The 27,683-nt window shown below is 46.1% G+C and overlaps 1 protein-coding gene across 1 annotated transcript in view; it reads right to left on the reverse strand.

The window, feature by feature from the left end:
* BCAS3 (BCAS3 microtubule associated cell migration factor) overlaps positions 1–27,683 on the reverse strand; it is a 476,692-nt gene that overhangs the window by 20,504 nt on the left and 428,505 nt on the right. The window contains exon 24 of the mRNA XM_080983313.1: positions 3,001–3,168. Coding sequence (XP_080839439.1) covers positions 3,001–3,168 — 168 coding nt within the window. The remainder of the gene's footprint in view (positions 1–3,000; positions 3,169–27,683) is intronic.

Genomic DNA, 27,683 nt, shown 5'->3' on the forward strand with positions numbered 1-27,683 from the left:
TAGCTACTGTCTCCTGCCCATCGCCAACTGACCACCAAGGCTCTGTTTTGCTCACACAGCAGCACGCCTCTCGCTCAGAGTTAAAAACAGCACATTCCAGGAGTTAAAACACTTATTCCAGACAATATAAGAAAACCAGTTGTGGGGAGAAATTTATGGCGCTGCTTGACAGAGACTTCACTGCTGGTATCATTTAGTCCAGCTGACTGGGTGGAAAAGCATTAGAGAAAGTGAAGACTAAGCAAAAAATAATAATAATGTTTTTAAATAAAAGAGAGACAAATGGCTGTTTCAGCCAAACGCTTTCAACAACAGAGTAAATATGAGGGGGGTGGGGTGGGTGAGGAGAATGGGGATGGGTTTCAAAAGCAGCCAGCAATATTCTGTCTGAGATATAGCAGAAAGGGGCAGCCATTCATCTTGACCTCTGCTTGCTCTTCAGTTTATAGCTTGGCAAGGTTTTAATGAGAAATTCAAGCAGCTGTTTTGGTCCACAGGAGCATTGTTCAGGGGTGGCCCAGAGGGCCTGAGCCCCAGGGCTTCTGCACCCTGATCCCCCGCACCCCAACAGTCTGATTCAGTGTAAGACAGCTTGCTATGGTCCTCCTTCATTGATAACATTGTGTGCTAGTCTTTGCTAAATCATCCCTTTGGAACCCCAGGCCCCAAACTCAGCAAAAGGCTGAGGAGCGGAGTTGCACCAGACCTAACATGTGGTGCTTTGGGGACTGCTTCAAACTTTCTTGAACAAGGAGGGCTAGAAGCTTGGCTTCTCTAGAACAGCAAGCAGCAAGATTCATCAGTTTTTGTTTTCTATGCTGTATTATATATCCCCACACAGTTTGGCACAGATACAGTGGTACCTCGGGTTAAGAACTTAATTTGTTAATTTGGTCCGTTCTTAACCTGAAACTGTTTTTAACCTGAGGTACCACTTTAGCTAATGGGGCCTCCCGCTGCTGCTGCTGCACCACCACCGCACAATTTCTGTTCTCATCCTGAAGCAAAGTTCTTAACCTAAGGTACTATTTCTGGGTTAGCAGAGTCTGTAACCTGAAGCGTCTGTAACCCGAGGTACCACTGTACCTGGAACACACTCTCTGACCCGATCATTTTTCTTTCTCTAAGGCACAAGCAAGAGGGTACACAACGCAATCTTTCTCCCCTCTGAAAAACTCCCGCCAGGCCCTGTTCTAATGCTGGCGTTGATATTGAGTTGTTACCCACAGTCCAAACGGGATCTTTCTTGTGGGGAAAGAGGGAATTTGCTTAACACCAATCCCAGCCGCCAAAAGTGCCTGCAATTTGCAAGCATTCCAGCCTCCCAACGGCCTCTTGAGCCGAAGCCTAATCCCTGGGAGTGCCATTCCATTTATGTTAATGGGCCCTTTAATTTATCACAATAATGGACTGTGATGAAGATGGATTAATTTGGATTATGGGAGCCAGCACTCTGTCGAAGGCAGATAATTATACACCCAGAACCTCATCTGCACATTTGCTGTTGATCAGCGCAGATGCCACGCAAGGGGAAGCAAGGCACGTTCCTGTGGGGCACGGAGTGGGGTGCAGTGTGTGTGTGTGTGTGTGTGTGTGTGTGTGTGTGTGGAGACTGGACATTTTTAAGGTGGGTTGTCACAAGCCCCAAATCTGCAAATGTCCCAAGACACAAACATTTGTTTTCATGTTGCCACAGCAGACACAAACCCTGGAGGGAGGTGGGCTGCCATCATGCGATCGGAAGGGTTCAGAGACCCCAAAGAGTTTGAAGTCAGAAGGGAAAGGAGAGTCCATTTGGGTGGGGTGAGGGGGGTGGGCAGAAAGACCACCAGCAACTTTCTCAAAGGAATTCTGGGAGTGGGGCTATCTGGAGGCGCTTTTGGAAATGTTAGCAATATTGGGAATGTAATGTGCACCACAATGGCTCGCAATGAAGGGATCTGTTGGTTTCCGCATCATCTTTCTGCAACTTGGGTGTCCTCCAGACTGCTATCAAATCCCAACTCCCATCAGACCTACCTCTACTGTCAGAGGCAGGGCCAGTTGCTGGGGATTGCAAATGGGGACATCTGCTGTTGCTGCGCTCAGTTTCCTGTTGGGGCATCTGGTTGGCCACTGGATGCTGGACTAGCTGGGCCATCGGCCTGATCCAGTAGGACTCTAATGCTACCAGCTCCAGCCAACAAGACCAAGGGTCAGAGATGATGGATGCTGCAGCCCAGCTACACCTGGACGGCCACAGGCTGCCTTTCCCCTCTCTAACCTGGAGTCATTTCAGGCCAGAGTGTGCTGGGGACAGGCAGCTGGGATGGGCACAGTCAAGCCAGGATGTTTGAAGTAGATCTGACACCTCCCTCGGTCCGGAGAACCACATGGCCCAAGAGGCCTGTTATATAGTTTCAAGACCTTCTATCCTCCCTCTGTTAGAAAGGTACAATTCTGCCACTGCCAGGGCCCCATCTGCACTACACATCTAAAGCGGGATCATAACCAGTTTAAGCAGTTATGGCTTCACCCCCAAAGAATTCTAGGAGCTGCAGTCTGTTAAGGGTGCTGAGAGTTGATAGGAGACTTATCCATCCCTCTCCGAGCTTACAATTTCCGGAGACGTTTAACAATCAACCCCTCTTCCTAGGGAACTCTGGAAATTGCAGTTCTGCAAGGGGAATTGGGGCCTCCTCACAACTCTCAGCACGCTTAACAGTTCCCGGGATTCTTTGAGGTAAGTCTTGATTGTTTAAAGTGGTGTGATACTGCTTTAAATGTATAGCGCAGATGGGCCCCGGGTTTTGTTTGTTAGATTTGTCAACCTCCCCCACCCTCTGCAAATGCTGCAGCTATATCTAAGTGCTACCCCAATATGTTAAGGATCTGCTTGGGGGTGGGGTTGTCCTCGAGGGAGCAAGGCAATGGGGGTGGATGAACATGATAAGTTAGTTAAAGAAAATCACCATTGGGTGAGAGACGTATGTGATCTCTGATCACATCTCTTCTTTGTACCTGTTCCAGATCCCACTATGTCCCGACCGGGCGACTCAGACATGGCATCAGCCAGCCGTTCCCGGAGGCCTTCGTCGGTCTGTTCAATGGAAGACAGGTGGCGGAGGCCAAAGCTCTCGGGCCAGCTCCCGCAGACTTCCAGAAGGGTCATGCTCCGATCAAAGGCACCTTCAGGAGAAACGACGGGATGAGAGTTAGTTTATATGTTATTCCCCCCCATTTCACTTACAGCAGCTTCACTTCAGGAGAGCATCGGACGTCAAAAAGAAAACCCAAGGTGAGAAAATATAAAACAATACAGTATTATGTATATTACATTTCACAGCAGTATTATGTAACAAAAGATCAGGGGGAAAAGAATCACACTATGGGTTGTATTCAATGTTAGCCCTGCTCAGAGCAGACCCACTTAAATTAATGGATCTAAGTTTTCTGTGCCCATTAATTTCAATGGGTTGACCCCCGAGTAAAACTTACATTGGATATAGCCCAGATAAATTAATGAGCACGACTAACTTCTGTCCATTAGTTTTAATTGGCCTTATACGATTCCAAGGTTAGATACTGGGAAGGCACAAAAGGATTAAGACAAATTGACCAAAAGCTTTCTGGGAGAACCAAGACTTGGCCACGTGCCTAACAACTACAACCCTAATATATGTCTACTGAGAAGTAAGTCCTATTGAATTCAGTGAGGCTTACTCCTAGATAAGTGGACACAAAATTGCAGCCTGAAATAATATAGTATTGGGGCTGGCAGACCTCTCCTCAGTGAAGTTGGTGCCACTTCCAATAAGGCCCTGTTCAATAAGGCCTGGCCTTCATTGGGCAACAGCACCTGGATCAGGGCCTCAAGATGTGAATTACTGGAGACCAACTGGCATTAATTTTAAAAATCATATCCAAGTTCATATCCAGAAGGCAAGGTCTTTTCACAAGGAACAGGATGGATATTTTATTTTTTTAAGCACACAGGAAATGTTAACGCCCGGCACACACAGGGCATGACCAGCCCATGCACCCAGCACTACACATTCTTTTAAAACAGAACTCCCAAATTCTTTCTACAACAAGCAAATAGACCAATCATCAGCATCCAGGGCCTGATCCAGGTTTGAGGGGGTCATTGGCAAGGAATGCAGCCATCTATAGCAGTGTGCCAATACAGCCACCATTTTAAATTTCCCACCATGCCCCAGAGTGCTTGATGATGTAGCTTCACTCTGGAGCATTCAATGGTGCCCTTCACTGGGGAACACACTGCCATTTTGATTTTCTACTATGCCCTGGAATAATGATTTATCAGGTATTCCAGGGAATTGTGGGAAATTTCAAATGGTTGGCAGCTCCAGACCCAGCTGCATGCCACAGGGAGGGCTGGCATCAGCGGTGACCCCTCTTGAGGGGACTGGGCATCAGCAGTGGCATGGAAATATTGGGTGCTGACACCATTCCTACCAGCATCCACTGGCTCCAAACGAACAAGTGAAAGGAACCCGAGAGATAAGCGGGCACACGCAGTGAAGACGATGGAGCGAAAACCTCTACGCTCTCCAGAAAGCCAACTGAAAAATAATTCCCTTAACTTGCAGTTGTTTCCTAATTCAAAAATAGGACATGACGTTTGACTAAATGCGAAGATTAGATTGTGGACCCCCAGATCACTTCAAAGTACAAATTAAAATTATTCGAGTCTATTATATAGCAGCTCCGCCGCGAAGGCTTACTTTAAATCATTCCCCCGCTTGGAATGAGATTACTGTCTGGGGGCTTTGACGCGCGATCTGCATGCCATTTCACTCAACAATTAGGTAACTGAATATGGAGCGTTTAGCGGGCCTGGCTTTTGCCAGCCTGCAGAGGTCGGGTGTGGGTGGATGGGGGGCGCGGAGGGAAGGAGGGAAATGCCAGCGTTTCTCTCGAAGTTGAAAGTGCACAAAACACATCCCCTGGTTATCAGGCTTCTGGTGCTTCCCTTTGATCAGCCGTCAGAAACTATCTGCACTCCTGCGGCAACTGGGCAGCTTCACAGCTCACTCCCGGCCTCTGACAGGTAGTAATAGAAAGGGCGAGAGACCAGGCCCTGCGGCAGGCGTCCCTTCCTCTGATAACGCCCAAAGTACTGGGTGATAACCGGTGGTAAACACTCAGGCCGGCCAGCTAATCCATGCATCAGCAAAGAGGAGAGATAATATGAAAAGCTAATGGCTTGGAGAAAATAAATAAATACGAAGGGTGAGGGGGCGGGTGAGAGTGTCTGGCGTTTTAAGGCCCGTGAGGGGAACCCCAAATCTAGTCAAACACTTGCCATTTTGATGTCACTTCCTGGAACTTATATGCTTCCATCATTGTTTACATGGGCTTTTCGCTCTGCAAAATCCTTTTCAATTGGGCTTCATGCCACAGCTCAGGGGGAGAGAATAATGCTTTGGGTACAGGAGGTGCCAGGCTGAACCCCTGGCACTTCCCATTAAAAGGATCGGGTATCCAAAGGGTGGGGAAGAGCTCTGCTCTGTGACCTTTCCCTCGGCCAGAGGGAACAGTTCTTAGGGAGAGGGACAAGCAGTCTGGCCTGATATAAGGCAGCTTCCTGAGTTCATCTGTGATGTACAGTCCATTGGTGGCTGGTGCCCGTTGGGATTGGTGGGTTGGATGGCAAGGAGGCCAATGGTAGGCAGAGCCACAGCCAAAGAAAGGCGGAGCCAACTCCCCCCTGTTGAGTTGTGCAAGAGACCAAGGAGGAGGAAGGTCACAGCCAGGGCATTTCCATGGGCCAGTTGCAAGTAAGGCACAGGAAGCTGGGTCACTGAGGTTGCTGGGGCAGTGCCTCATTTGCCCTAGTGGAACAGCCTTCACTGGTGGAGCTGGGGTGGCGCAGTGGGTGATGTGTCCAAATAGGATCTAGATTCAAACCCGCACTCAGCCACAAAGTTCACTGGGTGATCTTGGGCCAATTGTTCTCCCCACCACAAATGTTGGCTGTTTATTGAGCATTCATTTTCACTGGTTACAGCAGGGGTCAGCAACCTTTTTCAGCCGTGGGCCAGTCCACTGTCCCTCAGAGCATGTGGTGGGCCGGACTATATTTTGAAAAAAAATAATGAACGAATTCCTATGCTCCATAAATAACCCAGAGATGCATTTTAAATAAAAGCAAACATTCTACTCATGTCAAAACACCAGGCAGGCTCCTCAAATAACCCAGAGACGCATTTTAAATAAAAAGACACATTCTACTCATGTGAAAACACACAAATTCCCAGACCATCTGTGGGCCGGATTGAGAAGGTGATTGGGCCACATCTGGCCCACGGGCCTTGGGTTGCCTACCCCTGGGTTACAGCATGTTCTGCCTCACTTCCCAGTACACCTTCCTGTCACTTTCCATATTGCAGAAAGTTCGCTGTTATTTTTTTGGGGGGCAGGAGTGGGTTGTTTCCCTCCAATAAATGCACCAAATCCAATTTAATTGTGCAACTTGAATTTGCTGCTGTGTGGTTGAACCCCAGCTGGATCTGGAAGCACCCCTAGTCTTTGCCGTTTTTCCTGTGTCAGCACTTTGGGGGACCTGAAGAATGTTCTCAAGTGCCTCATCAGTTGCCTTTTCCTCCAGGCTCCCAAAGATTCCACTTCACCCTCCCCTTCTTCAGTAGACAAGGACGGGAGATCAAGACTTTTTATCACATTTCAGAAAGTGGGAAACCCAAACACCCTGGTCCTCCTTTTAAGCAGGCCTATGAATAACAGTGGCAATCGCTTTTGATGCTCTGCCAAGGCGGCTGTGCAGGCACCCAAATAAATAAAAAAAAAAACTTCAGAGGGAGGGAGAGAGAGAGAGTCTGACTCCAGTTCCATAGATGCTTGAGTGAGAGCCGAGGAGACAAGAGTAGCGCTGCCTCCCCAATCAAGCCCCGAGACCTGCCAAGAGCTCTTAACGGGCAACTTGTGAGGTGTGAGCATTAATGTAGAATGCTGCTTTCAGGGATTAACAGTGCCAAAAACCTCTGCTCGGGACGCTCCGTTTTGATCTTCTCCTCCCTTTTCACCCCGCGATGGCATTCCACCTACGTGTCTGGTAGTAAATCTCACGCCAACACCATTAAGCTGGGATCGCACGTGGGCCAATAATCCCCATTTGCCAGGGACAGCCCTCGTTTTCTGATACAAGTCCTGGGTGGATACAAGTTTGGGGTTGTAGCCAACTAAACTCTTCTTGGAGTAAAGCCTAAGTTGGTCTTGCCCGTGAATTTCAATTTGTTGACTTGGTGCCTGACTCACACGGGATATAATCATTTGTTTTTTAGGGGGAGAACTGGGGGATGGCATCAAAAATTATTTCTACAGTATTAGTATTCTCAGCCTTCTTCCGTACCCCCTTTCTGATGCACTTTGGTTCTACCGCACAGGTACAAAATGAGTAAGCATGAACACTAATGACCACTTTTTCATTACAGTGGTACCTCGGGTTAAGAACTTAATTCGTTCCGGAGGTCCGTTCTTAACCAGAAACTGTTCTTAACCTGAAGCACCACTTTAGCTAATGGGGCCTCCTGCTGCCGCCGTGCCGCCGGAGCACGATTTCTGTTTTCATCCTGAAGCAAAGTTCTTAACCCGAGGTACTATTTCTGGGTTAGCGGAGTCTGTAACCTGAAGCGTCTGTAACCCGAGGTACCACTGTATTTAAGCCTAAACTGCATTTCACTGACATAGGAAAGAGTCCATCAGTGGAGGCTGCTCTGTTAGGGCAAATGGGGCACTGCCCCACCAATCTCCGTCTGGCCTCATCCAGCTCCTGCCTGCCTGCCTATCTACTTACATCCAGCCGAAGCAGTGTCGCAGCCTCTCAGCTTCCTCTTCTCCTCCGTCTCAGTGTTGTCCTCATAGAACTCAGCAGGGAGGAGGATGGTGACAAAACCAGAATCTGTTGGCTTCACCTTTCATTGGCTCCACCTACCATCGGGCATCAGACACCACTGAGGGCTGAAGGCCCCCTCATGCGAGGAGACAGTAGCAAACTATTTAGACAGGACATAGCTGCATATGTAACCCCCCCACCTCCCCCTTGCTTACTGGTTTCACTGGACTCCGACAACCTTTTGCCTTGGCACTCCCTGGCGTTGGAATTGCGTTATGGATTAAGGTGATCAGCTTCACCCGGTCTCCAGGCAGCCATTAATCCCTACCTGGTTTAATCTTTCATCATTCCTGACACCGAGTTACCAAGCCCAGCAAGGAGCGACACATGCCGTGTGAAGCAGACGGCAGAACTCTGAGCATCCTCCCATTAGGGCTGTGCACAGACTGTCACCTCTAAATTCGGCATCAACAGTAACCCAAGTGCTGCAATGCCTACAACACTGGCTTCATCTTGCATAGCTTAGTCTGCTACTCTTGCTGTTCTGCATACTTTATTCTGGTTTCATTCGTCAGCTGGGGTGGAGAGGGGGAATAAAGTGCTATGCAATGGGCACTAGACTGGGGCTTCTGGGTCATGGGAAACCCTACTCATTGACCCCCTCTCCCAATCTTCTCATAGCTTTTGAGTCTTTGGGCATCATCCACACAAGAGTGAAGCCTTCTTTGTCAGCCACAAGGCCTAGAAACACAGAGTTCCCTTTCCTTTTTTAAAATGGAAGCTGAGATCTTCAGACCTGCATTTACTCTGAGGAAAGAAGGCTTCTGAAACTTCACCAGGCATCGTCCACATGCATTAAAAACACGTGTTCGAAATTGTTTGCCAATCGGGGGCCACATTCCCATCTCAGCAGCATGCCAGTGGTGGGCGGGGCCAGAGGCAAAAGTGGGCGGAGCAGTTAGCACAAATTGTACACTTTGCGTAGTACGCTAGTTTCTACACCCATACTCTCACACACCCTTCTCTGAAGCATGTTCAGAGTTTAAGGACACCTTCTAGCCACCCATAAACACTTGAGGAAGGTATAAGGCAGGGGGTAAGCTTGGGGGAGGGAATGTGACCTGGGGAGAGTTCAAAGGGTTGGAGAGAGGACTGAAGACCCACATTTGGTCCACGGGCCTGGGACCGTCTCTTAAAGCCTTATTTCTCAAGGACCACAAGGACTAGAAACTTGGGTTGTTGTTGTTGTTTCAAAAAATGGAAACGGGGATCCTAGCTTATTGTGAGGAGAGAAAATATAGAGAGGAAAGAAGCATGTAGCTGTCACCAGAAAGCATCACCGGCTTCCTTTCCATCACCTCTCCAGACCTAGAGCAGAGATGTGAGCATACTGATGGCATGGCAGCCTTCTCCCTGAGAACAAGGCCCAGGGCCAATGGAGCAGTTTGCCCTGCACTGAGCCAGCTTCCTTCTCTCCATCGCATGGCTCATATCGTTCCAGAAGGCCAGCCGTGTCAGTCTGCTTCGGCGAAAAATAACAAAGGGTCTTGCAGCACCTTTTAAAGACTAACAAACTCGCGAGGGCCTACATAGTTCCTTTCTAATTTATCTACAATATGTGACAACCCTCAGGAACAATTCACCCCTTTGTATGTTTTTAATAAATCAAGGCTTAAAGTGCAAAAGATAAGCTTTGGAAAACAGTGGCAGAAATATCTACCGCAGGAGTTAAGTCTATATAACTGTCAGCTTTTTTCATTCCCTGGCTAGGGTGCTCACTTTGCGGGATTGCTTGGAGCCGAGCTATAAATAGCAAGATGCTCACCAGTCCTGTATGCCAACAGAGCGCTAATTGCTGTGTAACACGGTGACAGAGCAAGCAGAGGGAAGGGCAGGCCGTCATCTTTGAGATGTCCATAGTCGTTGGCTAAGACTGTGGATGAGTAGGGAATATAGCAAGATACCTTACACCAGCTCAGACCACGAGGAACACAAAGGCAGAGGAAGTTGCCTTGTACTGAGTCAGACGACGGCTCCATCTAGCTAAGAACTGTCTAACACTGACTGACAAGTGGCTCTCCGTGATTTCGGGAAGGGGGTAGTACCAGCCACTGAATGCCAGTTTTTGGGGGTCAGAGGTGGGGAGATTTGCTCTTGCACTCAGATCCTGCTCGCATGGACGTTGGGTTGGACACAGTTGACATGGGGATGTTGGATTCAATGGGCCACTGGTCTGATCCATCTGCTGGTCTCTTCCTTTGTGGCCACTTGGGCATCACCAAAGAAAGGGGCAAAAGAGGACAAAGACTCGCAAGGAAGCTTCACATGTTAATTTGTATGTATAGATGCAAATTTAGAAATAATGACTATGATCAAAAGAGAAAGGCAATTCCTCTCAGGATTATGCAGAAAGCTGTAAGTCGGTGGCCTGTGTGTGCCTGCTCAACCCAGGTGCTCACTGCAGATGGGTAACTTTAACACACACACACAGACACACAAACACACACACACACAGAGAGAGAGAGAGAGAGAGAGAGAGAGAGAGAGAGAGAGAAAGACTGCTCTGTATTTTATCTTGGACCATCCTCTATAAAGAAGGGCACATGAATTTCAAAATGAATGGTTTTGTTCAGATGCATTGGGGGGGGGGTCAATTTAATAGATACATTCAGTTATGTTTAGGAGAACTCTCATTTTCGGAGGAAATAAATATAGTAAATGGACAAAATGTTTAAGGGTATGCGTACCCCTGCGTACCCCCAGAAAAAAAGCACTGGATACATTGAAACTCATCCAACAATTCCAACTCCTTTACAGGAGTGGGGGCTCTAGAATGAATGAAGAAAGTATTAGATACAAAAGGGGGAGGAACCCAACCCACACTCTTGCTCAGACATCTGCAAACTTCCCCCTTTACAACCACCGCCTGCTCTGTGTTAATGGCTCTCTTGATTGCCTAATTTATTTGTAGCTTTCAAACGGGAAAATACTTGTCATTTTTCTTTCCTCTGTTCTGGAAATCCTCCCTTTTTTGTACTTTTTTTTTTTTTTTTTTACAAAATAGTTTCCTGAGATGTGATATGAATAAGCAACTCTCCCGCCTCCTCCCCCACCCCTCCGACGTTTCCTTAATCCCGGCCGATCTTTTGAAGTATGAAACCCGCAGTCGACGCGGACGATGTTTTCATTAATCAAAGTAGATGTTTCCAAAGCCATCAGCTTTATCACGACTGGGTTTCATATGTGAAACCCAATATACACACAGATCTGCACAGCTTGTCCTTTTGGATTATTCCTGACCTTTTATTCTCCTTTCTGGAGGATCTGCACTTCCTCAGCACGAGGCCCAGCCCACCTCACTGAAAGCCTCAGCCAAGGAGGCCCAGACAAAAAAGGCTGTTCTAGTCTGGGCAAAGGTAATAGAAGATATATATATATATATATAAAACAAAAGAATGTGCCATTGGTTGAAAAACTGCCTTTGTTTCAGCGGCTGCTCCCAGCTGTCGGTAGGATTGCCAGCTGCAGATTTCTAATATGGCCAAGGTGGTCATCTCTGGAAAGTTGGAGAAGAACCCAGAAGCCCAGGGTGGAGCCACAGCAGAATGAAGCCATGACATGTGGAGTCAGAGATGAGCCCAGCAGATTCTGATCTACTACCTTTTCAGATCCCAGCACCAGAGAGGCCTGGCCAGCTATGAGTTGGGTCTGAAGTTTTAGAGTCATCATCTGGGAGAAGGAGAACCGAGCCTTCAAGTGTGTCTATTTTCCAGGGACAGTCCCAGATTTACAGAAGCCATCCCTGTTTCTGACTTGATCCTGGAATGTCCCACTTTTCCTTAGGATGTCCCTATTTCCATCAGAGAAGTGTTGGAGGGTATAGAGTTATGTGACCCTTGAGCCAAGGAGATAAGTAACTATACAATCTTTAGAAGACATCTGAAGGCAGCCCTGTATTGGGAAGTTTTTTAAATGTTTATGTTTTTAGATATGTTGGAAGCTGCCAAGAGTAGCTGGGGCAACCCAGTCACATGGACACGGTATAAATAATAAAATTATTATAATTATTATGGAATAGGATGTCCCTATTTTTATCAGAGAAATTTTGGAGGCTATGGGAGTATGATCTCAAGAGTGAGGGTTGAGGTGCTACATTCCTTTTATTTTATTAAAACCCCAATGCCCAGCAATCAGATCCATTTGCAAAATGGTGGCTTGAGGGTGGGTGGAGCCAATTACCTGCCGCACTCTTTGAGCCACACAGTGGGATGAAAATCGACATAAGAGTGACTATAGACCAGGAAGCTTCCTACCATTGCTTTTTTTTTTTACAGTTTTTTTTTTTAATTCACTACTAATATTTTTAACAAGGAATCTGAGAGATCAGTAACTGCCACCACACTGGCTACAGAGAGAATTTCTTTTGCTAGCAATGTTGCTTTCTATTGTCAAACTTTGGGGAGGCAGATATGCTTGCTGGTTTATTGCAAACCATGAGGAAGTCTACCCATGAACGCACATCTGTCTTGCCCATCTCTCCTGAAACACACTGGGAATTCTCCTGTGGCAGATTTCGTAGAAAGATCAGCAGCAGCCGGTAGGGACAGGTGAATCAGTCAATTCTGGCTTCTCTCAGTTTCTCAGTGGTCCAATCTTATATTCAGTTCCCCACATTTCCATATAAGTTGGCAATCCCCCTCATCCCTGCAAAAAAGATCCTCATGAAAACTCACCAGTGTTTGAGTGTGAATTTTCCATATATACACATTTTTGTAGGCACTTTCCTCTACTAAAAACTGCCTGGAGGTTTTTTTGTTTTTGTTTTTGCAATCAAGTGGTATATAAATTTTATGAAATAAAACAAAGCATTTTTGCAAAGCAATTTTTTCTAATATAACATTTTTTTGGTATGTTGTTTTTACTAAGATACACATTTTTTTAATGCACACTCTACAACCAAATGTGCATTTTTGCACAGTTACTTGGCTGGATAACTGCACTGCAGAATCTGGAGACAGGTGAATTTCAAAGGATGGCAGAGTTTTGGTTCATTGATTGTTTTGGAAAGTGCTAATTAGGTTTGTGAACTGAATCAAACTTCTCTCTCTCTCTGCTTCCCCTACTCTTTCTGCACCCCTCTCTCCCCTTCCTCTTCTCCCTCTTTCTGCACCCCTTTCTCCCTCCCTCTCTCTTTTTCCTCGAACCCTTTCCCCTGTCTCTTCTTCCCTACCTAGCAGGCTGCCAGAGCTCTGAACTGAGTGCTTCCCTCCCTCGTCTTCCCTTCTCTCCATCCATTTCAGCTCCCCACTCTTGCCCTCTTTTCCTCTTTCTGGGGTCCACTTTCACAAATGCATGCAGCTGAAGGTTCCACACCCCTAACAAAGTAGATGAATCCTTAGCAGCCTTGGGGAAAGCCACTGTTTCTCAACCTACTCTACCTCACAGGGTTGTCGCGATGCTAAAAACACCGCTCCCCGCCAGCAACCCAGAAGCAGGGTGGGATACAGATGTCACAAGCACAACCAATCTGTGTATGTAACTGAATAACTGTGATCTGAACTGAAGCCTGAGCATTTGAGCCCTGGTTTTTATAACAAGTAATTTCTGACCTCACCGAAAAGTCTGGGACGCATAAGTTGTATCTTACCAACATCACACCACTAAGAATCAGGAAATGCTGATTTTTGTCAGAAGCAATTGAAAAAACACACAGCTTCGCTTCGCTTAAGAAAACAGCCGGGTTTATCGGGGACATTATCAACCCCTGTGGTGTGTTGCATGCGCACAGATGATTGTATACAAAAGGATGCATTATGCTTTTAGAAAGGAATCCGATTTACCCACAAGTAAAAGAGAAGCAGGGGGTGGGGTGGGGAGGCAATCCGGCATTTCATCCTTGATGTGGGGCTTGTGTTTGTTTGGAGCAAGTAATGTTTTTGATTACACTCGGAGACCCACGGATGGGTTTACATAATTCTTGAGAGTAAGTGGGGGAGCCTTCAGCCAAGGAGTTTAACATTTCAGTTGCGCTTCTGTTGAGTTCACGAAACATCGGGGGTTCCCAGAAAAAACACACACGCCTGAACTGCAAAAAAAGGAGTTTCACTTGCGGAAAGAAGATAACACGGGTAAATATGAGGTGCTACGATGCAGTCATACTGGGAGCTGGTCAACAGGAGGTAATATGACCTTCAGGAGAATCATGTGACTGAGCCAGCTGACCAATGGATGGCTAACATGGGCAGATTTTGCACACAGTCAGGGAGCAGGGATAGATACAGGTGGGGAAATGATGACATTCCTGTGTCAAAATTGTCCCAGGCTATAGAGCAGGCCCCAGTTTGACAGTAGGCTTAGGCTAGCTTTGAGAGAGATGTAACCATCATAATTCTGCTGTCTTTGCCATGCAGCTGCCTAAGAATAAGGCAAAGAAATCAGAAATCTCAGACAAGAGTGGAAGGAAAATGAGGAACCCGCTGCACTGTTAGAATTGGAGACAAGATCCCAGTTCAGCATTGGAGCATGACCAGTGGGTTGATTTCAATACAAGATCTTCTCTCACAGCGGCCACCCAGATGCCTGTGGGAAACCAGCAAGCAGGACCCCCCTGTGGTTCCTAGCAACTGGTATTCAGAAGCATTTACTACCCCTGACTGTGGATAGGGGACTGTGATAGTCCCCATTAATCTATTTCAGTGGTTTTTAATCTGCACCCAGAAAATGCTGGAGATTCATCCATCGAAAGGGTTTTAATGGTGGAAGAAGCATGGAAGGACAGTTTGCCAACACAACCCATATTCCCCCTGAAATGCACAGGTATTGGGGGGAGAGACATTGCATGCGTTCAACCCACAATGAGAGCACATGGGCTGGGCTGTACCCCATATCTTTCCTTACAGGTTGAGGGAGTCCCTGAGGGATGAATTTTCCAGGGAATCTGATGTCACTGATGTCCATACCAAGGACTCAGGTCACCAGAATGTTAAAGCTTTCAAGGCACCAGAGAGGGAAGGGCATAGTCTGAAATTGTAATCTGACATTGTTAGCCAGACACATTTGGATCTTGTTAATTATTGATTTTGGCAACAACACTAATCCTAAAATGGTCAGGCCAAACACAGAGAATACCTTGGCAGATACACTGACCTGAAAAACCCTCAAGGAACTTTGAAAACTGCTCCTGCGTCTAAAACATCTGAAAACAACAGCAACTGCTTATGCTCGCATCCTGTGGCAATGAATTCCACAGATTAACTACATACCCTGCAAAAAGCAGTTTTGTTTAGTGCGGCTGCATTCAGATAGCTTTTGGGGAGAGACACTCTCCCTCTCTCAAGCCAGACCTACTTCAACACTTGCACAGACCTTTGCAGGCCAAAAGGAAGCAGGGAGAAAATGTGTTCTAAAACGTTCATTAGACAAGGGAGTTCAGGATGCCACGGACGATGCAGGCACTGGAGGCGACACAGACGGAACGAAACAAGGCCAGGATATCCCTGTTAGTTCACGGAGAGCCTTCTTTTCCTATAGACTTTGGCCTAATTGAGGCAATGGCGCAGCCCGCTTGCTGGATTCAGTCAAAGGGCATAAACAAACCCCAGCTGGTCTTGAGCCAGAGGACCAGCCATCTCCTCGGCATCTCGAAGTTTCTCCTCTGAATGCATTTGAGAGGTTTTGCCCTTGTCACTTATATTATTCATCAGCCATCTGGTGGCTGTATAAGGCAGCGTGGCATCGCAAGGTGAGATGATGGAGTGAAAAAATGATTACAGGCGGCACGTCCTGGCCTCGGGCTTTCAGTCACTTAACTCATCCCATTCTCATCTGCGGGAGAGACCGGACTCAAAAGGGCAGGAGAGTTTACCCTTCTGTGAGCCTGGTTCTTGCGTGCGCTGGGGAAATTGGGAGATCGGCAGCAAACGCAAAAGAGGAGCTGGAAAGGGAGCTTCTCATAGGCATTAAGAAGATGACTATGGAGCATGTGTTTCTTTAAACTTTCTTGCACAAGTATTCTTTGGATGAATGGGAAGCTGCCTTATGCCAAGTCAGACCACTGGTCTATCTGTGTCAGGGCTCACCCACACTTCCCCCTGGAAAACTCACGGGTTACCGCTGAATTGGAGCAAACATCAACTGCGTTGACGTTTGCTCTGATTCAGCACTAAAGAGCAGGTTTTTCGGGGGGAAGTGATGGGGCAAAGGCAAAACTGCTTAGTCCTATGCTTTCTAGGCATAAGTGTGGATGAGTATTGTCTATACTGACTAGCAACAGCTCTCAGGTAGAGAGTTTCCCCCCATAGTCTTGCATCAAGATGCCAGGGATTGAACCAGGAGCTTCTGCATGCAAAGCACATGTTCTGCTACTGAGCTATGGCTCTTCAAGAGGAGACGCACAGTGATGGCAGTGGCGGTGCTCTCTTGAGGGGTGCCAGCCAGGCAGCCTCCACTGTACTTGTCCACAATGCATTCTGGGCAATTGCAGTGGTGGCCTCCTGGCGCCTGGAGGGGGCCTGGGGCAGCTGTGTCAGCAAGAGGTGGTCCTTGGGAACAACACCGGCTAATGCCAGCCCAAACCTGATCTCACAATTATATGCTATGACTATGAAAGAAATCAATTGCTGAGTTGATTTAAATCTACACACAGACATGCCCTCCAACTTTTCTCCAATGAAAATAGGGACACCCCATTCAACAACTACAACAATTTTATTATTTATACCCCAGAGTGGCCCAGCCACTCTGGGCAGCTTCCAACATACAGTGGTACCTCGGGTTAAGAATTTAATTCGTTCTGGAGGTCCGTTCTTAACCTGAAACTGTTCTTAACCTGAGGTACCACTTTAGCTAATGGGGCCTCCCACTGCCGCCGTGCCGCCACAGCATGATTTCTGTACTCATCCTGAGGTAAAGTTCTTAACCCAAGGTACTATTTCTGGGTTAGCGGAGTCTGTAACCTGAAGTGTCTGTAATCTGAGGTACCACTGTATATAAAAACATATAACACAGCAAACATTTAGCAGCTTCCCTATACAGGGCTGCCTTGAAATGTCTTCTAAAGGTTGTACAGTTACGTATCTCCTTGGCTCAGAGGTCGCATAACTCCATACCCTCCAACATTTATCCAGTGAAATAGGGACGTCCTAAGGAAAAGTGGGACATTCCAGGATCAAATTAGAAACCAGGATGGCTTCTTTAAATCTGGAACTGACTCTGGAGAATAGGGACACTTGGAGGGTCTGCACAGGTACATACGAGGAAAGGCTTTTTTCAGCCAGAACTCACTGGAACTCCTCAGGAGAGAGTCATTGCCATTATAAGAGAACAAGGGAGACATTCATGGTGAGTTCTAGCACCTCTTTTTCTAGAAAAATAGCTCCGCAAACGAGAAAAAGCGTATTTTATTTTTGTTTTTGTTAAAGATGACATATTGTTGCAGCAAGCATCATTTTTGAAGAGGCATCCCCAGCTCTGCTCAAAAGGGAAAGGGAAAGCAACTCTTTTGGGAGGGGTTCCTCGCGTTGAGGGCAGCGAGGGAAAAAGAAAAAGCTGTTTAAGGGAGGCAGGGGAACTATGGGCATCTGGGTCCAAGTTCCTGGAATGGCAGGCAGAAAGGGAGAAGGGGCAGAGTCATGTAAGAGGGCAGGAAGTTTATGGGTACCTGGGACAAAATTCCTGGCAGTGAGGGAGAAAGGACCGAATCGCTTAAAGAAGCAGGGGATCTATGGGGGAAGGGCTCTGTGATGAAATTCCTGGTACAGAAGGCAGGAGGAATGGGTAGAGTCATCGTAAGTGACTAGGAGAGGGCTGAGGTCAGTATGGCTCACTGGAAGTTTATATAGAGAAACTGCTAAAATACTATTATATCTCTCTCTGTGTGTAATAGGGTGTGGGTAGATATTCACATTTTAATTCACTGTTTTAACTAACCCAAGCAGGGATGTTTTGCCGTGTTAGCAGATCTGGAGATAAAAATAAGCAGAGTAAGATCCTTTTTTTGTTTTAAAGGCAGACGGACTATGGAGGCTTAAAGACATGATTAAGGAGAAGTACAGCGTCAGGTGGGACATCATCCAACCTCTTTGGGTCTGTAGGCACATCTGAAAAATGGAGGAACTGTTGTGGGCATCCCACCCCAAGCACACAATGCAACTGAGCCTATTGGCTGCAATTGGGGATTGGCGGGGGGGGGGGGGAGAAATGTGCAATCATAAGGTCTAGAAACGTGTGTGTGTGTGTGTCCATATCCCCAGGAAGCTGAATTCAGTGCCCGGTCTTGGGCTTGGGGTGGAGGGGCTTTCCCCCAGGGCAGTTAAAAGCTCAACCTTTGGAATGCGCCCTTTGCGCCATGCATGCTCATTAATTTTTACCCTGACTCATTTCTGCAGAAACCTGCAGCAAGTCGGGCTTGCTGTCTGTGAACAAAACCAGAGACATCTGCAAATCGGATCTGCATTTCCCCCCTCCTTTAAATGATTAAAAAACTTGAAGAAACACTTCCATATGGATGAATCCAACCCTGACAGGTCAGTGCATAGATACTTCAAACACAATAGAAGAGGAAGTGATTTTTTTAAAAATAAAAGATCAGCTCATCCAACCCCCCCCCAAAACAATTGACATAGAATCCATCTATTTATCTATCTATCTGTCTCCCTACGTTGCTTTACACAGTTAAGAAAACTATTCAACAGAGTAATGAGTTTTTAATCAGCTCATTTTGCTTATTATATAGCAAAGAGTTGGAGGCATCTTGGGCCTTTTGCCAGAATCACTGCAAAGAAGTCCTTTTCTTTCTTCCACCAAAAGTAAACTCACTGGGAGGAAAGTGAATTTGCTTCTTCAACTTAAAATATTCCCAAGCACAAAGTATTGCTCTTTCGCCACAAAGAAAGCCCCAACCACTCCAAGCTGGGGATGGGGAAGAAATGCAATTCAGTTCGCATCTAAAGGTGAGTTTATCTAATTTGCACTTTCTGAAACAATCGTGAACCAGAACACGTCTGTTCTTCTAAATCTGCACTTCTCCAAATAATACAAGGAATCCAGCCAAGTAATGTGTATAGAAATGCATACACTGGGGGGAAAAGGGTGCATAAGAATGCATATACTAGTGAAAATAACACACACCTCTGCATAATAGGAGAAATGTGCATATTTGGCAAAATAGCATAAAAATGTCTATACTGAGAGAAATTTGCACTAAAATGCTGACAAGGAAGGTTTATTATTGTTATTGCAAACTAATATGGAAATGAGAACTGATCTTAAGATTGGAAAAATGAGAAACGGTGAGAAACTGAAAGGGACAGATCTCCCCATCCCTACTCCAGCTGAAATCAATCTATTTTCTTCTTGGTGTTGGTTTTGCATGCCTTAATTTTTAAGTCTGTCCCATTCCATTTCCACTTCAGTCTGCAATGTGTGTGTGTGTTTTGCATACACGCCATTCTGACATATACATTTCTGTGTGCATTTCATCCTACAACGCTCATTTCTGCACACATTTTACCAAAAATAGGCTTTCTGTTATGTTATTTGAGCCGAGAACCATACTGAAAATTTAGAAGAGATGTGAAAACTGAAGACTTAGCCTGCTTTCTCATCTGCATGTTAGGTAGTGGGAAGTACAAATTGGATGGGCTGCTCAAAAACAAAATCCTCGAGACTCCCTCTTCCAAGCTAATACTAAACACACACACAAAACCCACCCTCCTCCAAGCTACCCCTCTGCTGAAAATTAGAACTATTTGGAGTTGTGGCCTCTTCCATTTTGCCTGCCCCCCATGGCACTTCAACCAAAGACTCGGGGGTCGGAGGGTGGGAATTGGGTAAACACCAAAGAGTCAAAGTTAAGCATTTGGGGCCTTGCCGTTGCTCTTTTATGAGGGAAACTGTGGTCTGGAGACACCGCCACAGAGATAAAGACATACACAGGTAGCACTCTCTGCCCTTAATCCTCCTGCACACACAGCTTGGCGTCTGGTAGGACAATGGATGGAGACAGGAGAGTGTCTCAAGAAGCATTATCCGGACACTGATGGGGAGACAAGGGCATTAACGATGGCGTCCTTGGTGAGACGTTTACACAGCAGACAGGTCGGTAAGCACTACTTCTTGTGGGCCAGAGAAAGGGATTCTGTAAATGGTCTCGAGAGAGAGATGAGCTTGCATAGTTCCAGATCCAAAAGAAGGTGATTCTGGTGGGTTTTCAGTGCTGGTCAAAAAGCCACTTTTCTTTTTGCTCCTGGGCTATATTGTTACTCATGGAAATAGGCATGCCTGCTCCACTAGAGCTGCCTTTTGCAGTTACTGATGCTTTAAAGAGGTATATGCTTTGAGAACATCAGGGCATGAGACTAGATGACTAGCACAGCATCCTGTTCTCACACACTCTGCCAAGGAGTGTGGTGGAGTCTTCTTCTTTGGAGGTCTTTAAGCAGAGGCTTGACAACCATATGTCAGGAGTGCTCTGATGGTGTTTCCTGCTTGGCAGGGGGTTGGACTCGATGGCCCTTGTGGTCTCTTCCAACTCTATGATTCTATGATTCATAGCTGGCCAACCAAATGCCCCAATGGGAAGGGTTTTAGGCTGGCGATTCCCCCAGCCCTACCTGGAGATGCCAAGGACTGAACCTGGGACCTTGTGCATGCAAAGCGGATCTCTACCACTAAACTATGGTGCTATATGCTACATCCTCTGTTCAACCTGGGAGGAGAGCGGTGTGTGGAATAAGATACATTGCAATGACATTGCAGCTGACATGTGTGAGGAACTGCTGTGCTGCTCAAACCCGGAACTGCTGGATCCCAACTCAGGAGGCCATTGATGGAAAAGCGCAAATGCCCCAGTAGTCTAAGAGCGTAAGGAGAGCCCAGATGGATCAGACTAGAGGCCTATCTAGTCTCAGCACCCTATCTGGTCCATGACCCTCCAGCACCAAACAGCGGCCTCCCAAATGCCACCAGTCTGTGGTAGAGCCTATGCTTTTTGTGCAGAAAATCCTTGGCCTAATCAGATTGAATGGATCAGAGGGCAGATGATGGAGCAGACCTCTCTCTTGACAGTCTGAAGATCACAGTTAAGCCTGATATGAAGTAGCTTCCCATGTGTTTCCAAACAGGTGTTTACTCTGTGAGAACATCAAGCGCTTTTAAACACACATTGAAACAACCAAATGAAAAAGAAGCAGCCCAAAGTAAATTGCAATTGATAGTACTGGAGCTGGGTGACCCGAATTGTGTACCAAAGAGAGAGCAAGAAGAATCCAGAGGCCTACATGCCTTTTGAAAATATGCTTATTCTTATATTATCTTGCAGTTTTTGCCACTCTGAAAATTTTAATCTGACATTCCCAACCATTGAAAGTCCCATTGAGCACACATGCATACACAAGCCCTGCCTTCTGAGCTTTCAGCAGATGTATCTATTAACTTCGTAGTTAAAATGAATACCAATATGGTTAGGAAGCAGGATTCAATGCCTGTTGTGCCATTCTGCATTTTCTTTTCCTTCCTTCCCCTACGGTATATGGGTGGCTTCATCTGCATTTGTGACTTGTTCTTAGAAAAGTTGCCAGCTATAGTCAAACACCCAGGAACCTGTTTGGAAAGTTGAGTTTCTCCAACTGGCTGCTTGTTTTGATACAGTAGAAGAAGCTGAGGGGGCTAATAATGCAGCAATCAAATGGGGAATGGAGGAGGGCTGCCTGCTTGGAGCTGAAGTACCAAGAAAGAGGTGCAGAAAAAAAAGGAAAAAGAAGGAAAGCTTAATGGTATTTGCAGTGGAAATTAAAACTTTAGGAGAAACTTGGAGCGAATGGTAATGTATGCAATGACATCTGGGACTGTAATCAGGGGGGGTGGGGAACTTGCTTTCAAGAACTGCCAAAGCAAACAGGCAAATAACAAATCCACTTTACAGATCATCAATCTGGTGGGGCATTTGCCAAGGTAAATAGTACAAGGCAAAAGTTTGCTTTGCAAACTAGAGAAGCCGTGAGTTTTGCAAGCAGGCGCTCTTCCAGGAGAGCCAGGCTGAGGCAAGGCCCGCCTCTATGGTCTGAACGTGCTAAACATTCAGTAGGGTGAGATTAAAAAGAAAACAAAGCACACACAGATGGGATGGGCGAATCTGTCAATTTTAGTCTTTCTGTTTCTCCACAAGTTACGTTCTCCACATTTCCCCATCGGTTTGGTTTTTTAAAAAAGTCCTCATGAAAATTCATAAGCACGATAGTGCGAATTCCCTCAAATATAAGCATTTTTGCAAAGCAATCTCCTTTGGCTATGATGCATTTCCCCACATTAATTCCAGTTATACCTGCACATTTTAACCTAGCAGATGCATTTTAAGGCACATCGCTTGGAGAACTTCACTGCAAAATTCAGAGAAATGCAAATTTTGAAGAACGGCTGTCCTTCAGTTCACAGATTGGTTCTCACGTACCATGAGAAAACAGCCATTTCCAAAGGGCTCATGCTTGGAGAATGAGGATGACCACAGTGCATGAGACGCTATCCTCCGATTCTCACCTGAAGATTCTGCAGCATCTCTTCAACAGGTTTGCTTTGAGCCATTAGTCGCTCCCCCAATGGAGAGAAACTCTGCAGAGTCATCTGCTCTTTGGGGAGTCTGGCTGTTTATCTCTGTATGAGTCCCACTCTGGGATCGTCTCCTATCAATCCATTGTGCCTGGATAATTTAATCGTGATGTGGGACATAGGACAAAGTCTGGGATGTTCTTCAGCTTTGGGTCACCTGATGTTCTTACCATGGGATCACAGACTTGTGTAGTTGGAAGGAACCACGAGGGTTATCAAGTCCGACCCCCTGCAATGCAGGAATATTTTGCCCAACGTGGGGCTCAAACCCACAACTCTGAGATTAAGAGTCACATGCTCTACTTGGCTGAGCTGGGTGGAGATGATGGGAGTTGTAGTCAGTGCTTTTTTTCCTGGGGGGGATGCAGGGGTACGCATACCCCTAAACATTTTGTGAATCCAAGTTTGGCCCCATTGAGGGGCAGTGTTTCAATATGAGTAGGAACATTTTTTTTAGGAAAAAAGCACTGGTTGTAGTCCAACAACATCTGGTGACCCCAGGTTGAAGAACACCAAAGCAGGGGATGGGGCTCTCAAATCTTTGAGACCCTGGAGAGCTGCTGCCAGTCACTGCAGGCAATATTGGGCTAGCTGGGCAACAGCTCAGTTTGGTGTAAGGTGGATTATTCCTATGTTCCAATGGTGTCTGTGTGCTAGGTACAAGACATTTATTTCCCCTCCTACTCAGAGTCCTGGCATGTTAAGAATGACAGCATTATTCAAGTCATCACCACCACCACCATTTATTTTATTTTTTTTTTTTTTTAAAAAATCCCTGAAACTTTCCCTCCAAGGCAAAAGAGGGTCATTGATTTGGCTGGGGCAAGAGGCCAAAAAAATGAGGAGCAACCCTGAAAAAATAGGAACAACTGGAGCTTGGTGATAAAGCATGTCATATATAATTTATGTATAGTGGTACCTCGGGTTAAGTACTTAATTTGTTCTGGAGGTCCATTCTTAACCTGAAACTGTTCTTAACCTGAAGCACCACTTTAACTAATGGGGCCCCCTGCTGCTGCCGCACCGCCGGAGCACGAGTTCTGTTCTCAACCTGAAGCAAAGTTCTTAACCCGAGGTAATGTTTCTGGGTTAGTGGAGTCTGTAACCTGAAGCGTATGTAACCCGAGGTACCACTGTAATGTGTTTATACACACACACACACACACATTTGTATAAAACTCTCTTTCTCTCTAGTTTACACCCCCCCCCCATTCTTAATGTTCATAATTCATTTTAGGTTTGCAACCCTGAGAGTGGACACTGAGGCAGGCAAGCACGGATGGGCACACAAGCACACATTAATGCAAAATGTATTCCAAACCTACGCATAACATTTCATGAAGCTGTTAAACCTAGAACTCGGGTGCAGGGAGGGGCGGAGGGAAAAAAAACCCTGAGTAGGAAACAATTCCGCTTTTATTTTCCGACGAGATAAAATCTGGCTCCATCTCCCATATTTTTACATTTTAGGGAAGAGGATATAAAACATCAAACAGTCACTCCCGCCCCCCCGCCTCACTCTCTCTTTCATTACGAATGCAAGAAAAAAGATAATTTACGACGGCTGCAGAACATTTATTTGAGAACGTAGGGCCTTTGTGTTCTGCATGCGATTTATAGGGGCTGTAAAAGGAAGAAGTGAAAGAGCCGAAGCCATAACATGTGTGTTTATGAATAATAATCTTAAATGCGTTTGGTTAAAACAAATTCCGACTTCAGAGGTTCTCATTCCCCAATTGATTGGAGGAAAGGCCCTCGAATGCAACCCCAGATTGAGTTTAAATTACTCTCAGGCTTCATCTGAAGCTCAGGGGAGAAAGTGGAGGGTGCGCGAGGCAGCCCAGCTGACATGTTCCATTTATCAAGGAGCGTGCAGAATATTACTGCGATTGTTTATAACACATAATCATTATTAATTGCATTTAGCAGGCTTTTACTTTTTTAAGAACAGAGACAGGGGAATCTCAGGCCTGACTCTCCAAAATGTGGCCCTCCAGGCCTCTCGTTCTGGCCCTTGGGATTCTCCTGAGGCCACTCCCCCTTCCCAGACCATGCCCCTCACTGGCTGGGCTCCACGCCCTCCTCAAGTGCTTTTGCTTGCATGGAATGTGTCCCTGAACTGTGCTTGTGCCTTTTGAATGCCTGGATGGAGACTTGTGTGGGGTGCAGAAGCCCCTATTTTTTGCGTGGCTGCAATGCACCCCTTCTGCTTTAAGAAAAGAGTCACCTCTATTGCTCCACCCACTTTTGCTTCTGGCCCCGCCCACCGCAGGCATGCAGCCCCTGGAAGGTCACCCACAATGTGGAATGTGGCCCTCAGGCTAAAAGGAGCTCCACCCCTACTTTGCAAACACCACATTATTTTGTTGAAACTTACAACAGCCTAGCAAGGTAGGCCTGTGCAATTAACAACTGGAACAATGGAACACTGGGATTGATGGGCCTTTGGCCTGATCTGTGGCAGGGCTCTTCTGGTATTACGTAGACTCTGTTAACATTACTAGGCATCATGGCTGCGTTCCGCCATTGTTATTGTTATTATTATTATTATTATTATTATTATTATTATTACCCCATCTGACCGGGTTGCCTTCCAGCATATACAAAAACATAATAAAACATTAAACATTTAAAACTTATACAGGGCTGCCTTCAGAGGTCTTCTAAAGGTTGTATAGTTACTTATCTCCTGGACATCCGATGGGAAGGCGTTCTACAGGGTGGGTGCCACTACTGAGAAGGCTCTCTGCCTGGCAGAGTGCTTCTGAATACCAGTTTCTGGGAACCACAAGTATGGAAAGGCCTGTGGCCCTCAAGTTCTCCTTGGGGCATCTGGTTGGCCATGCGAGAATAGGACGCTGGACTAGATGGTCCAGCAGCCACACTCTTGCTACGTTCTCCACACTGGAGACCTGCAAGTGGAACCCCCTGTTGAAATCCATGGGGAGACTGAGGTTTTGATTAGAGTCCTGAGGAGCACAGGGGTGGACTAGATGACACTTTGGGTCCCTTCCAATGATATGATTCGATGAGTCTGATAGAGAGACCTCTAGAGTTGTTGTAGCCTATGCCAGACCTACTCAGAGTAGGCCCACCAATGGTAATGGACATGCTTAATTTAGGTTCATTAGTTTCAGTGGGTCTGCTGTATGTAGAACTGAGTTGGATTCAACCCACGGGGACAGACACTGCTTTAAACTCTCTCTCTGTCAAAATAATACCGGGCTTCATTTCCCACCTCATGCGGGGACCCCCAAAGTTAGAAGACTTGTCCAATGCTGCTGCTGAGCGAGAGGCCGGCCATTTCCCCCGCCTCCCAACTTCTGCGCTGCTGGACATCATCCAACAATGCTCAACCACACACACAAAAAATGCCCTAACGGGGCACTTGACACCGTTACGGACCCCAGTAATTTGATCATTGTCACATTGTTCCACATTTACGAATCTCTCCCCCTCCTCCCTGCAACTCGGTTATTCGTCCTCCGACTCAGATAATCAGACCATCATGAGGCCTGGGAACAATTTGGGGCTGTATTTTACAGCGTTGTTCCCTATGGGCATTGGGAAGAGAGAAAGGAAAAAACACCTATTTTGTGTGTGTGTGTGTGTGTGTGTGTGAGGGGGGGGTGGAGAACCTTTCTGTGCAAAGAATTTTAAAAATAAGTCTGTGGCTGAAGAATTCAACTAATTGAGGGTCAACCTCCATCTGGGAAGAGATATCTTGCCTGTTTAAAATATGTGATTAGTTTCAACGGAATATGGTATTCATCACTAAAACCGATTGGGACCCATGCCGGAGAAGACTTTCAGCTGCAAAGATGCCCAGAATAATCTATGTATGTGAACTGTGGATTCTGGGAAAGCTTCATTTGTGTACGAATGCTAATTTCTTTTTGGGAAGAAAAACTGGTTGCAATTCCACGCATGCTTACTGGGAAGGAACAGAATCCAATGGGGGGAAGCAATATAAGAATCAGCCTTATATACCGAGTTAAAACATGGGTTCGACCAGATCAGTGCTGTCTGTCATGATTGGCAGGAATCCTCCAGGGTTTCAAAGCTTCCTTCACCTCTACCTGGAAATTCTGAGGGCTGAACCTGAGACCTGTTTGCAAAGGGCGATGGAGTTGCTCTTGTCACTTTTGCTTTTTCCAGTTTTCCGATTTTCCAATCTTAACTTCAGTTTTCTGCATTTCTGCAGCAATTTATTTTTTCTTTTTGAAAAGCTGTTGTGAAAGTTCAATAGCATTTTAAGGCCAATTTCTGCTGATAAATACATTCCTGTATGCAGCTTTGAGTAACGTACACACTCCTGTAAGCAATTGCCCCTACACAAATCGCATTTACGTATGCTACTTCAGCTAAAATATTCATTTTTCAGGCACACTTTCCCCCTGATCTATACATTTCTGTAAAATTGTTGGAGAACTGCATTGCACAGTTCGAAGAAGTCCAAATTCTGAAGGACAGCTTATTTTGTCTCTTGTTCTGAAAAGTGCAATTAGGTAGGTTCATCTTTAAATGTGAACCAAATCAGATTTGTCCCCATCTCTATATGCAACCCACACCCCTGTGCTCTATGAATGGCCTCTGAGTCTTTTCTGGTAGAGAATCAAATCTCCACACACAACAGCCCCAGTCCTGAGTACCACTTCTCTCCCCAGCCATTAGTTCTAAAAAAAGAAAGATGATAATGGAATGAAGAATTAGTATCATTTTTTTGGAGCAGGCCTCCCATTTCCATTCAGTTTTAAAAACAAAAAAACAAAAATGCATCCAACGAAGTTCTAGTTAGAGTAGACTCACTGGCTAGCATTCGCGGAGGAAAGGGCTCCTGAAGGCTACCAGCCACGATAGCTATTCTCTTTGGATGTTCTCATGTTCATATGTTCATTGAAGACAAGCCATAGTTCCTCTGCTTTCAACTTTGGCTCGGTAGGGTCATTTGGCATTGTGATATGAACCTAAGTAACTCCACGGCTTGGCGTGATCAAGGAACTGCTGTTGGCCAAATAAGACATTAAAAGGGAAGTGCAAGACCCCTTGGAGAGTTGTTGTCCTTCAGACTGGAGGGTCAGGACATGCCACCAACTCAAGCCTCACACGTTTTAGTGAATTACCACAAACACATGGTCAAAATGGCCTTGATGAGATCAAACGACAGAGTCCCATTAATGGCACAGAAACAGAATCCGGGTGTCGTTTTCAAAAAATAAAAAATAAA

This window comes from Podarcis pityusensis (genome assembly GCF_964106645.2).
Source record: "Podarcis pityusensis genome assembly, chromosome: 15".
NCBI lineage: Eukaryota > Metazoa > Chordata > Lepidosauria > Squamata > Lacertidae > Podarcis > Podarcis pityusensis.